This window comes from Trichomycterus rosablanca, chromosome 12, assembly GCF_030014385.1.
Source record: "Trichomycterus rosablanca isolate fTriRos1 chromosome 12, fTriRos1.hap1, whole genome shotgun sequence".
NCBI lineage: Eukaryota > Metazoa > Chordata > Actinopteri > Siluriformes > Trichomycteridae > Trichomycterus > Trichomycterus rosablanca.
In genome coordinates this window covers 37,731,835-37,745,718 of record NC_085999.1, presented here as the reverse complement: position 1 = coordinate 37,745,718, position 13,884 = coordinate 37,731,835, and the positions used below count along the sequence as shown (strand labels likewise).

At 41.0% G+C, this 13,884-nt stretch overlaps 2 protein-coding genes across 5 annotated transcripts in view; one reads left to right on the top strand and one right to left on the bottom strand.

The window, feature by feature from the left end:
• LOC134324454 (plakophilin-4-like) overlaps window positions 1–6,474 on the bottom strand; it is a 122,887-nt gene extending 116,413 nt beyond the window's left edge. For 3 of the 4 annotated variants that reach the window (XM_063006305.1, XM_063006309.1, XM_063006307.1), the window contains exon 1: window positions 6,273–6,473. The gene's annotated coding sequence lies outside the window, so the exon portion shown is untranslated. Of the gene's footprint in view, window positions 1–6,272 lie in introns of all 4 variants that reach the window. The other variant, XM_063006306.1, reaches the window with a different exon arrangement.
• Window positions 6,475–6,641: 167 nt separating this feature from the next.
• Window positions 6,642–13,884, top strand: part of LOC134324445 (coiled-coil domain-containing protein 148-like) — a 58,560-nt gene continuing 51,317 nt past the window's right edge. The window contains exons 1-2 of the mRNA XM_063006295.1: window positions 6,642–6,650; window positions 13,473–13,533. Coding sequence (XP_062862365.1) covers window positions 13,479–13,533 — 55 coding nt within the window. The 5' untranslated portion in view covers window positions 6,642–6,650; window positions 13,473–13,478. The remainder of the gene's footprint in view (window positions 6,651–13,472; window positions 13,534–13,884) is intronic.

Below are 13,884 nucleotides of genomic sequence, written 5' to 3'. Positions count from 1 at the left end.
GTATCTTCAAGTTTTACAATGAAAAATTATTAACATACTTAAAAAGGATTGTGAGTGAATGAGCAAGTGTGTAAAGTCCTGCGATAAACTGATTAGTTGTGAACAGTGAATGCCTGCCCGGCACCCAACATTTCTGCAGTACACTTCAATGACACATTAAAAATAATCAACACATCACTCAGGTCACAAACACGTTTTAAAAAATGTTAATTATTGCCACCCACCCACAATAGAACAGAATAGAATTTTTCTCTCTCTCACTTTTTGCTGCTCTCGTGTTTACCGGAGTGGAACATGCTGGTACATATACCTGTTTTGGGAGTTTTTGGCCGGATGACCCCCCCCCGACACACACACACACATATACACTTATACACAGCACTGCCGAGATTCGAACACAGACCTCAGAGACCGTGGACTAGCATAATAGACTGCTGCGCCACCAGAGCATTACTTCATTACAGGTCACCTGCTAATCAGTTATTTAACAACACCCATAATGTAAAGAAATTTTACTTCTTAAAAATCGATAGCAGCACCTTTAACTTACAGACACAGTTAAGTTGTAGTTCTGTTTTCCTGGAAATGTATGTTTATACTGAATCACAGATGGCTCACTTCCCCACAATCCACTGGCAAATAAACAAGTGAATATATTTCACATCCCAAAAAGAATTTCTGCTCTCTTGGTCTTGTGGTTACCCTCAAGAAGAGATACACGTTCTCTAAAAGTGTGGTGTGAAACTGAACATGAAGACCAAATGGAAAAAAGGAGAGAAAACAGAGAGAGCTAACTCCTCGGAGGAGAAAGCACTTTCCAACAAATCATTTTTGAAAACCTAACTATTACATAAATAAGTATATTACTCTTAATAACCTGAGTCCGCACTTACAGAAAACAACTTTCTGTATAAATCAGACAAACACTTGACCAACAAATTCTGCAGGAACTGCACAAACCATTTCAGATTTGGATCAAGCTCACGAACAAGAAAATCACAAGATTACATGGAATGTTTTTGACCATAACAGTAAATGGTGGCACAACACTGCAGGAGAATAAAAAGCAGGGGGTTACAAAGAACTGCTGAACTATTCAACTGATGTCAGTTCCTGTTAGATATAAGCTGGTCTCAGAGCATGGCTGAACGGTCACCCCGGTCAGAGATAAAGGACACGCCGCTCTCCTGTTAGACTCAAATCCTATTTGCAATAACAGCACATCCAGACGTAACTGTGCTCCTTTGAGGAGGGAAATCTCACTAACAATAGCAAACAAAGACGAGACAGTGAAATCACTGCTTGTATGAAGTGAATGGTAGAAATCTGACAGTGGAATGTGACAGTATGCGTCAGTAAACTTGAGAGGCTCATTATTTCTATTTGGTTTTTATGCGACATTACTGTCAATCTAAAGTGTCTATTTATTCTGCTTTAATGACTGCTTATAAACACGTGTTTTAAGAGAAGAGAAGACGGACAAGAACGACAAGTATTTTGTGAAAGATACGGATGTCAGTGATTAACCGGTTAATCAGTAACCGACTAAAGAGAAAGCGTTCGATTGGTGCCGTCAGTTAACTTCATTTTCATTAAAAGCTTTACCCTCGTCATGGTCACAGAGGATCCAGTTCCATCATGGACTGGATGCCAATCCATTACTGGGCTTTGTGATGTGTTTTATATTTTAATGGCATGCTGTTATCTCGTCGGCTATTGGTTGACCGTTTACTACTAACGATCAGATATGGGTTAAAAGAAATTCACATCCCTGGCTTATAGCAAATATGAGTCGATCAAATGTGGGTTCTTTTTAAACTAATGTATCTGTGTTCATATGCACATCCACCTGCACTTAGTACAAAATAAGTACAGGTAAACTTAAACACTAAAAACCTTCTTATTTAATTCTTGATAAAAAAAATATCCTGCAACCCTATTTGCATTTTATTTCCTCTATGTCCCACTGCGGTTGTAACCTGTTTGCATATGGAATAAACGTGAGGCGCAAATGGACAAATGATACTCAAACTCACACACACACTGCACAACATGCTTACTGTGTTGTATCACTGTTGTTTTTAACTAACAAACAATCGACTAAAGTAAATAAAATAAACAAATACAAAACACTGAAAAAAGACCAGCACTGGAGCCTCCTCATAAAGCTACTAGGATGTTTAACACCACATTCTTAAACCATGAGCATGAATATGGAGTTGCTCCCCTCTTTGCAGCTATAACAGCCTTCACAATTCTAGAAGTTGTTTTACAATGTTGTGGAGTGTGTCTATGAGAATTGGAGTCCATTCTGTCATATGTGAATTTAGGCAGTGATGTCGTCATGGTTCTCAAATCACATTCCATAGGTTATTGTAGATGAAAAACTATAAAACAAATCCATGCTCAGATTGTTGCCCAGCCAAGTTGATTAAAATGTCATTAAACTTTGGGAAAGTTAACTTTGTACAGTGCTCTCAAAGAGGTAAATTATATGTATTTATAACAGATCTGTCCAGGAGCCAAATGTGACCTGCAAAAAGATTTCATCAGGCCCGTACATTCGCTTAGTGAATTTATAGGTGTCTCACAATACACTTTCACCCCTCTGTTAGTGGAAACTGGATTTGCTGAGACATGACTCAGCTCGTTAAACAGACCTATCCTATAAACTGAGAGGACTACTTCCACGCTTGCACTTTTGTTACGGACCTGAGGTCACATTTTACAATCTGACATTCTTTAAAAAGTGTGTATTACTGCAGTTATAATAATAATAATGGTGCTCAGGTGGTGCAGCGTTCTGTTAGGCTAGTTCACCAGTACTGAGATCCGGGTTTAAATCTCAGTGCTGCTATCAGCCAACCAGGCGTCTAGACAAACATAGTATTTGATTATGGTTACGCAATAGTTTAGCACCCTGTTCAGGGTATTACTGCCTTGCACCCATTGTTTAGCTGTGGAACTGGACCCGAAGCAATCCTAACCAAGATAAACCAACTGATGACAATAAAATGAAAAATAAACTTAAAATAATAATGGGCTCAGGTGATGCAGCAATCTAGCACGCTAACATGCCTCTGTGGAGTGTTTGAAGCCACGACCTGGTTCGTTCCAATCAGGTTTGATGGAGGGAAGGCTGAAGGAACGGCAATTAAATGCATTTGTTGGGAAAGAAAAGGTTTTTTTATTTTGACTGGTCACCTTAAAGCAAACTTTGGACACCCCTGTATTACAGCATAAATGACATTTTTACAGGGTTTTGTACAGCGCTTAATACAGTTTACTCACTCACTCACTTTCTTAACCACGTACCCAATTAAGGTCACGGGGGGTGCTGGAGCCTATCCCAGCTTTTCAATGGGCGCACAGTAACACCCTGGACGGGGGCATGTTTTTGGACCGTGGGTGGAAACCGGAGCTCCCGGAGGAAACCCATGCAGACACGGGGAGAACATGCAAACTCCAGAAAGTACCCGTACTGCCCCGCCTGGGGATCGAACCCAGGACCTTCTTGCTGTGAGGCGACAGTGCTACCCACCGAGCCACCGTGCCGCCTTAATACAGTTTACTTAAACACAAAAGATCAGTATTGATCAGATACAGGTCAATAAAATAAATAAATCTGATACATTTCTCATTCTTTTTGGTCTTCACAGCACAAACCAAAATTCCAGCCAAAAATCCAGGACAAATTGAACCATTTTCACTCTTTTCACCTCTTGCTATCATAATCACATGCACATGGTTTAAGTGGTCTTCACAGAAAATAAATGGGTGGCGTGGCATTTACATGGGCGCCGCTGATAAAATCTCAAACCACTTTACAGGGAAGCATCTAAAATGACATATGAGGTTCTGTACACAGTTGGTGTTTGTACATGTGGTTCATTAAAGCATCACATTTTTTGACAGATGCTGATTTTATCCTTGTGAACGCAGCCTTAATCTCAGTCAATTCTTCTAAAATGTACTTTTTAGTGTCTTTTTTTTATATCTGCTACAGCAGTGGTGGCTATAATGCATTCAGAATAGTAAGAAGTGGATTAGAACCCAGTCAACAGAGTCTTGTCAGCTACATGCATATGCATATATTTACTCCAAAATGAAAATACCAGTCCATACTTCAACTAGCTATATTAATTAGATCTTAGATTAATGAAAAGGAAATTGAAAATATATATATATATACTAACGGATTCAAGCAGAAAAGCAGACAGCCGCTATTTGTTTCTTCTTAATGTCTTTTACCACCATGACTGACTGAAGCTTCATCTGTGATTGGTGATGCATGATTAAGTTGATTGCTGTTCACTATTTTAATGCGTAACCATGAGTCAGTGTGTGTGGTTCGTCGATACATCAATCTCATTAATAGCAGCAGCATCACTGCATCTTTGATGGATAAAAACGTTTTAGGAAAAACACAGCGCTTTATAAATAGACTTTGTTCCCTTTGTCATGTAAAGTTTAGTCGTCCATTATAAAAGTCTCTTAAATAAACACGTTTTTATCATTAAATCGTTCATTGTCTGTTTTATCATTGGTTGATTCTTGTCAAGGTTGCAATGGGTCTGATTCATTGAACGAAATGCAGGAAATGCCCCAGACAAGTCGTCAGTCCATCACGGGGCATGGCTTGACTGTATGTCTTTGGAATTGCAGGAGGAAACCGGAGCACCTGCAGGAAAACATGCAAACTCCACAGAAAGGAATCAAACTCAGACTTTAAACTCGGGTCCCTCTTGCTGTGAGGCAACAGCACTACCCACTGCACCCACCACTAGAAAAGAAATGTCACTGTGGGTAAAAATCATAGTAAATATAAATATAAATATAGTAAATATAATTTGGGCTGGCAGGTGCTGGAGTGTTCCTGTAGTGAGAGATTTTGCCCTACAGGTCTGTAAAACGAACAAATTGAGGGGCTTAAAATGAAGTGGGCCTCGCCCCAAATTGCACACTAATATCAGTGCACTACTAATATGGTGTATGGTATAGTTACACACTATTTAGCACACAGGATGCATTGTGGGACGCAACTGCAAATGTAAGCATGAAAAAACACAACATATGTCAATTAAGTGTCACTCAAGTACATTGTTTATTTCATTTCAATTTAATTTAGGCACAATGCGTTAAAACAAACCCAGCGGATCAGTGTGTGTGTGTTCACTCCAGACCGATAGCACCACTTGGGGATTAGAACCCTGGATCCCAGAGGTTGTGTGCTGGCATAATTTATTGCTGCGCCACGTGAGCACTCTGTAATGAGTACAATGCAGTAAAAAAAAGAAATACTATCTTGTGTAAAGTAGAAACTGCAGACTGCGCTGTTGCTTTAGGAGAGATCTCTGGAGCTAACGAGTGTGGAGGTGCATGTAGGATGCGAGGATGCAGAATGTACACCAGTGCATGGGAACATTTCCAGTAAAGCTTAATAAAACGGCTCAGTGGGTAGCACAGCAAGGAGGTCCCGGGTTCGCTCCCCAGGTGGGGCGGTTCAGGTCCTTTCTGTGTGGAGTTCTGCGTGCATGTTCTCCCCGTGTCTGTGTGGCTTTCCTCCGGGAGCTCCGGTTTCCTCCCGGTCCAAAAACATGCAAGTGAGGTGAATTGGAGATACAAAATTGTCCATGACTGTGTTTGACATTAAACTTGTGGACTGATGAATCTTGTGTAACCAGTAAAGTGTGTAAAACATGACGTTAAGTACCTAATAAGTAAATAAATATAAACTTGCATGACTCTCCACACCTCAAATCTCGTTCTGAGACGCAGGCTGACCTCGCGAGACTGGAGACTAGGTTGGGCCGTGCTCAGGTGAGTCAGAACAGGTATAAGATGGAGGGTGTGCAAGTAGTAAATAATAAGAAGGTGAAGCCACACCTCTTTTTAAAACTGGCGTTCCTTACGCGCAGGCGCACATGCACACACACCTGGTTCTGCATTCAGCACGAGCGCGTTCCGAACGCCTCATTCAAATTTACCTTCTATCCCACGCGCGCTGCAAGCTCGAGCCCTCCCTAACGGTCACTAACGGACAGACGAGAAAGTCACAAGAGTCTCACAAAACTCACACAAAAACCGCGAAAAACCTAATAAAACTCCCCAAAAAAGGCAGAGAAATTAGCTCCAGTCCTGGTTTAAAATATATTTACAGTGTTTACACAGTTTTAAGCGAGTATACTGGCTCTCAGCGAGGACGTAACCGACTGGTATGCAGACTACACACTTTCCCAACGGTCAAACACAAGCTGTTAAAGCGCTCGTACCTTTCGGAGGACACTTTTACTTCACTTTCTGCTAGGAGTTACGCCAGCTCCCATCAGAAAGCCCGAAAATCCGTCTTTCACAGAGACTCCGGACTCGGCTCCATACTCCTCCGCGGAGAAAAGCTCCTCTCCTCCCACTCCCTCTGCTACTCTGCCCCGCTCCCACTCCGGAGCAACTCCGCTCCCCATCACGTCACCAAGCGCCAGCCTCTCTGCTCCCGTTCCTTCGCTTTTATTGGATCGGACAAAAAAGGAAAAAAATAGATGCAACGTGATTGGTCAAAAACTTTGTAAAAAAATGGACCAATGACAGACGACCAGAGGTTTCCTTGGTTACGCTGTGTACACGAACTGCTTTGCGCAAGAAACAGTACAAAGGTAATTACGAGTAATATTATATATAAATATATTATATAATTATAATATATATATAGTGCATGTAAGGTGATTTTAAATGTCACGTTTAAGTTTATGAGACATAAGATATTCTTAAGGACACACTTGGGGTCAGAGTCAGTTTACAAACACCTGTAGAGGACATGTATGCATGGCAGACTTAATAATGTAATTATCTTTAAAGTTTAATATAATCATTTTGGCTTTTCTAAATATGACAAAATATGCAATGTTGAAAATACACCTACAGTTTTATACATGATTAACTTGATGGCACAGATAGACAGGGGTGTAATTTTATTTATAAACCTATTTCCTAAACTTTTATCAGTCACTTGAATTTAAGGAGTTAAATGTTTATGTGTGTATTTATTTTGTACATTTAATAGAATAGAATAGAATAGAATAGAATAGAATAGAATAAAATAGAAACTTTATTTCTCATTGTACATAGTACAACCAAATTCTGTGCAGTACTTCTCAACATACGACAACACAGACATAAAACATGCAGTCAATAATAGCAGCATATAAGATTTAAGGTGCAAAGTGGCAGCAATGAGGTGCAAAAATGTGTGCGTTCGTACGGAATTGGGCAGGGGTGTACAGAGGAAGTAATGGAGGTCACAGCTCTGGGGAAGCAGCTGTTCCTAGGAAGAAAAATATAGAAAAATATATGTAAAAACAATTGCAGTTAAAGTGCAAATTTGCATTGTAACAAAGTGAAAATTGCAGTAAATGTAAACATTGACCCATAGTAGACATTGCAGGCGTTATGGATATTTCACAGACAAGATTAATAATGGCTGTTAATAATGCTAATAGTAATAATAGAAATACTGATGATAATAATAATAATACTGCAGGATAGATTGAAGTTCAGATTGCCACATCATGTTTTGAAGTAATGTGGTATTAATATTAATATTAATATTGCACATGACCAAAGTGTGAGTGTTATGAAATGTGAGTGTTGATGAGTAACTGAAAAAGGGGGTTAGCTATTATTATGCATTGTTTAGCATTCTGATGGCTTGTAGGAAAAAGCTGTTCTTTAGCCTACTGGACCTGGCTTTTATGCTGCGGTACCGTCTGCCTGATGGCAGTTTTGTGAACAGTCCGTGTGCAGGGTGGGTGTGGTCTGAGGTAATTTTTGAAGCCTTCTTTAGACAACGGCTTCGGTAGATGTCCTGTAAGGCTGGCAGCTTGTGACCAATGATGACCTCGGCTGCTCTCACAACTCTCTGAAGGGCCTTGCGGTCATGGAGAGAGCAGTTTCCATACCAGACAGGTATGCAGCCTGTTAGTAAACTTTCAGTGGTGCATTTATAAAAGTTTTTCAGAATTTTGGGTGGGAGACCAAACTTCCTGAGCCTGTGGAGAAAGTACAGTCTTTGACGAGCAATTGAGGGTTAATGACTCGCATAAGGATCTAAGGGTCCAACGTGGCAGCGGTGGGCCTTGAAACAAGGACCTTCTAATTACTAGTTCATTAATACATTAATACAATAATAATTACACTGTAATTACCGCAAAGTGCAATAATATTTCCCTTATTGCTTTTTTTTTTTACCTGATAAACATGAGTGACTAATATCTTTATATCTTTAATATCTGGTATGTTTTTTTTTCTTTGCATTAAGAATTTTTTCTTTGCATTAAGTGCTCTTTGGCTGCATGAAGATAGAACAATCTTGGTATAGAAAGTTTTACCGTGTTATTTAATGTGCCCATTTGAACTGTTAGTTTGACCGTACTCATTAGGCTGAGCATGAAGAATTACATTGGCAACGTCTAAAAAGCTTTGTACAGGACACAGAAAGCAGATAATAGATTTTCATATACAGTGTATCACAAAAGTGAGTACACCCCTCACATTTCTGCAGATATTTAAGTATATCTTTTCATGGGACAACACTGACAAAATGACACTTTGACACAATGAAAAGTAGTCTGTGTGCAGCTTATATAACAGTGTAAATTTATTCTTCCCTCAAGATAACTCAATATACAGCCATTAATGTCTAAACCACCGGCAACAAAAGTGAGTACACCCCTAAGAGACTACACCCCTAAATGTCCAAATTAAGCACTGCCTGTCATTTTCCCTCCAAAATGTCATGTGACTTGTTAGTGTTACTAGGTCTCAGGTGTGCATAGGGAGCAGGTGTGTTCAATTTAGTAGTACAGCTCTCACACTCTCTCACACTGGTCACTGAAAGTTCCAACATGGCACCTCATGGCAAAGAACTCTCTGAGGATCTTCAAAGACGAATTGTTGCGCTACATGAAGATGGCCAAGGCTACAAGAAGATTGCCAACACCCTGAAACTGAGCTGCAGCACAGTGGCCAAGATCATCCAGCGTTTTAAAAGAGCAGGGTCCACTCAGAACAGACCTCGCGTTGGTCGTCCAAAGAAGCTGAGTGCACGTGCTCAGCGTCACATCCAACTGCTGTCTTTGAAAGATAGGCGCAGGAGTGCTGTCAGCATTACTGCAAAGATTAAAAAGGTGGGGGGTCAGCCTGTCAGTGCTCAGACCATACGCCGCACACTACATCAAATTGGTCTGCATGGCTTTCACCCCAGAAGGAAGCCTCTTCTGAAGTCTCTACACAAGAAAGCCCGCAAACAGTTTGCTGAAGACATGTCAACAAAGGACATGGATTACTGGAACCATGTCCTATGGTCTGATGAGACCAAGATTAATTTGTTTGGTTCAGATGGTCTCAAGCATGTGTGGCGGCAATCAGGTGAGGAGTACAAAGATAAGTGTGTCATGCCTACAGTCAAGCATGGTGGTGGGAATGCCATGGTCTGGGGCTGCATGAGTGCAGCAGGTGTTGGGGAGTTACATTTCATTGAGGGACACATGAACTCCAATATGTACTGTGAAATACTGAAGCAGAGCATGATCCCCTCCCTCCGGAAACTGGGTCGCAGGGCAGTGTTCCAGCATGATAATGACCCCAAACACGCCTCTAAGACGACCACTGCTTTATTGAAGAGGCTGAGGGTAAAGGTGATGGACTGGCCAAGCATGTCTCCAGACCTAAACCCAATAGAACATCTTTGGGGCATCCTCAAGCGGAAGGTGGAGGAGCGCAAAGTCTCGAATATCCGCCAGCTCCGTGATGTCGTCATGGAGGAGTGGAAAAGCATTCCAGTGGCAACCTGTGAAGCTCTGGTAAACCCCATGCCCAGGAGAGTTAAGGCAGTTCTGGGAAATAATGGTGGCCACACAAAATATTGACACTTCAGGAACTTTCACTAAGGGGTGTACTCACTTTTGTTGCCGGTGGTTTAGACATTAATGGCTATATATTGAGTTATTTTGAGGGAAGAATACATTTACACTGTTATATAAGCTGCACACAGACTACTTTTCATTGTGTCAAAGTGTCATTTTGTCAGTGTTGTCCCATGAAAAGATATACTTAAATATCTGCAGAAATGTGAGGGGTGTACTCACTTTTGTGATACACTGTAAGTAATAGATGATAGAGGTGCTCAAGGTGGCGCAGCCGTCTATTACACTCTCACACATCACCACTGAGATCTGGGTTCCAATCTCAGCTGTGCTAACGGTCAGTGGGGCGTCTACACGGGCATGACTGGTTATGTCTTTGAGGGGGAAGGGATGGCAGCGCCCGGTAATGGATTGGCGCCCTATCCAGGGTGTTCCTGCCTTGTTCCCAGTGTTTTCTGGTGAATCGAACTTGCTGCGACCCTGACCAGGATAAAGCGAAAATCACTGAATGAAATGAAAATGAATAGATGGGCATTTTAAAGCAAAACCCAAGATCATCTGTACTATTTAATAATAAGTACAAAGTACATGGAAAAGTGGTAGCAAAAGAAACCCAATCTGTCACTTAATGCTAAAGCAGGATCTTCAGAAGGACAGTCATTTTTAATAATTAAGCTGCTTAAACACAGTTGTCTCAGTCAGCAGTTAGGCTAGCTTTACATCGCTATAGACTTAGAGGCTACCATGCAAGAAAAAAGCTTCTGCTTCCAAACCTGCAGCTTAAAGCTTTACTGAAGTTTGTTGCTGATTAAAAAGACAAAGAACAAGCAAATGTATAAAAATGTATGGCTTTTACATACCAGCACTTCTCACAAGCAGCCAGTTCTGTTTATTGCCCCCTCAATATCAGGTTCTGGTTTGATTTAAAATGACAGTATATAAACTACATTACCCAGGGGGCACTATATGAAACTCACCTGGTCCTGTTCTCTCGACAAATACAAGACAAGTAACATTAATACAGAATGTAATGTATAATGATTTGCTAATACCGGCTGAAACACACCAATATGTGACATTTTTTCCTCACTTCAAGCACTGATTATTACAATGTAAAAATGCTTAAAGAAATTTAGCCCCTTGTGTCACCTTATATTTAAATGAAAGTGAACAACACATATATAACATATATTTTTATGGTTAAAATAATTGTTGCTCGGGTGGCACAGCGGCTTATTATGGTAGTGCACTACCGCTGAGCTCGGGGTTCAAATCTTAGCAGGTGCTATCCGCCAACCAGTTGTCTACACAGACATGATTGGCTATGTCTAAGTTGGGGAGGCCCCACGGGTGTGTTTCTGCCATGTTCCCAGTGTTTACAGGGGAACCTGACCCACTGCAACCCTAACTTGGATGAATCCTTGGTAGATAAGAAAATATATTGCAACAAAAAAGCAGCAATGCATTTTGTTTAGTAATATATTTTAACTTTTAATAGTGGTTAGATTTCGGTTGTATTTTAGTGTTAGATTATATGCTGATCAACAATAACAAATTTTTATGACCTTTTGGCCCATTTTAACGTTAACTCTGGAGCTCATCGTGTACTATTTGGTTACGTACCAGTCGATAGAAATCTGCAGCACTATGAGAAATCTGCATGAAGAAATAAACAACTCCACATAATTTCACATAATGAGCCGTTCTGTGTGCATGTCAGGTGTGTGTCATCGCTCCCTGTGAAAAATAAGATTAACCTGTAATCATACACACACACACTTTTGCCTCTGAATAACATAATTAACTCAGTACAATATGAAGTAAAAGAGCAAAAACACAACAGTTAATTTCTTCCAATCAGTGATAATCAAACACAGACAGTGAATTCATTAGAGCCGTTCTGTCTTTATCCAGACCTCTTAAATCAAGCAAAATAAACCTTCATGTATAAAAATAATTCATGTTTGTTTATGATTGAGAAGTCAAAGAATTTAATATGTTTCTCTGTAGTTCACTTAGAGAAAATATAATCATGTTTGTTATTATCTAATTGCATTCATTAGACTTTAAGATGCAGTTAATGCAAAATAATGCAATAAAATGTGACTATTTATTTCAATATAACATTATTTTGTATGAGGTGGCACAGTAGGAATGTTTTATATGTGTCTGTGTGAGGGCAGCACCGTGGCTCGGTGGGTAGCACTGTCGCCTCACAGCAAGAAGCTCCTGGGTTTAATCCCCAGGTGGGGCGGTTCGGGTCCTTTCTGTGCGGAGTTTGCATGTTCTCCCTGTGTCTGCATGGGTTTCCTCCAGAAGTTCCAGTTTCCTCTCACAGTCAAACAACATGCAGTCAGGTAAATTGGAGACACTGAATTGCTCTGTAGGTAAATGAATGTGTGTGTGTGTGTGTGTGTGTGTGTGTGTGTGTGTATGTGTCTGCCCTGCGATGGACTGGCACCCCGTCCAGGGTGTTACTGTGTGCCTTGCGCCCATTGAAAAGCTGTGATAGGCTCCAGCTGGTATGAGTCGATCAGACACAGCAGCGCTGCTGGAGTTTTTAAATACCGTGTCCACTCACTGTCCACTCTATTAGACACTCCTACCTGGTTGGTCCACCTTGTAGATGTAAAGTCAGAGACGATCGCTCATCTATTGCTGCTGTTTGAGTCGGTCATCTTCTAGACCTTCATCAGTGGTCACAGGACGATGCCCACGGGGCGCTGTTGGCTGGATATTTTTGGTTGGTGGACTATTCTCAGTCCAGCAGTGACAGTGAGGTATTTAAAAACGCCATCAACACTGCTGTGTCTGATCCACTCATACCAGCACAACACACACCAGCACAACACACACTAACACACCACCACCATGTCAGTGTCACTGCAGTGCTGAGAATCACCCACCACCCAAATAATACCTGCTCTGTGCTGGTCCTGTGGGGGTCCTGACCATTGAAGAACAGCATGAAATGGAGCTAACAAAGCATGTAGAGAAACAGATGGACTACAGTCAGTAATTGTAGAACTACAAAGTGCTTCTATATGGTAAGTGGAGCTGATAAAATGGACAGTGAGTGTAGAAACAAGGAGGTGGTTTTAATGTTAAGGCTGATCGGTGTATAAAGTATATGTGTATACAGTAATTTTGCATGTATGTATGTATTATAATACTGTCCAGCCGTACCTGTAGTGGACTGGTGCTCTGTGCAGGGTGTGTTTGCACCTTTGCACATTGATACTGCTCTTACTGTAGATGAATAAATACACAAAGCTAAACACTGGTCACATTACTTGATATTCAGTCCTGAATTCTGCTGCCTGTGTAAAATCATTAAATCACTGCTTTTCACTACTGCGTGTACTTTTTAATCCCTGAAAATAAGCCGATTAGTGCAGCTGAAGACATGAAAGGGGCTTTGGATTGTACCCCGGCCTCCCTCCTACGACCTCTGACTGCTAAGGGATACGGTTCTAATTGGCCTGTCACGAGCATCAAACTGCCTGTAAAATTCATGAACATCATCAGAATTAAATGCAGTGTTTTACGTTTCAGAGAGAGATGAGCGGGAGAGACCTCCGTGCCTTTCTGTCCACTCACCGGTCAGAGGAAATAGGTAAGACAAGCTTCGGTTCTTCAGCTTTTCACACAGAAGGATTAAGTGTGAGTGCAGGTGCTTGTGACCCTCATGCTCTTCAGTAAACGTGGCCTGAAGTTCATACACAGAGAAACTTAAATAATGGAGCCATTATTCTCCTGTCATTCAGGGCTACTTAGGGTGACGTGCAGATCTGGATGCGGGTCTGCTGACTGATCAACTGACCTTCTAACATTAGCCAGACGTACACTGAAGTTCTCTAAATACCTTACCTCCATGCATTCTTTCAGATCATTAAACAAAATATAATTTTAGACAAGGTAAACACAACACAGTTTGTAGAATTATTTCCTCCCCTTCCTAAATTCT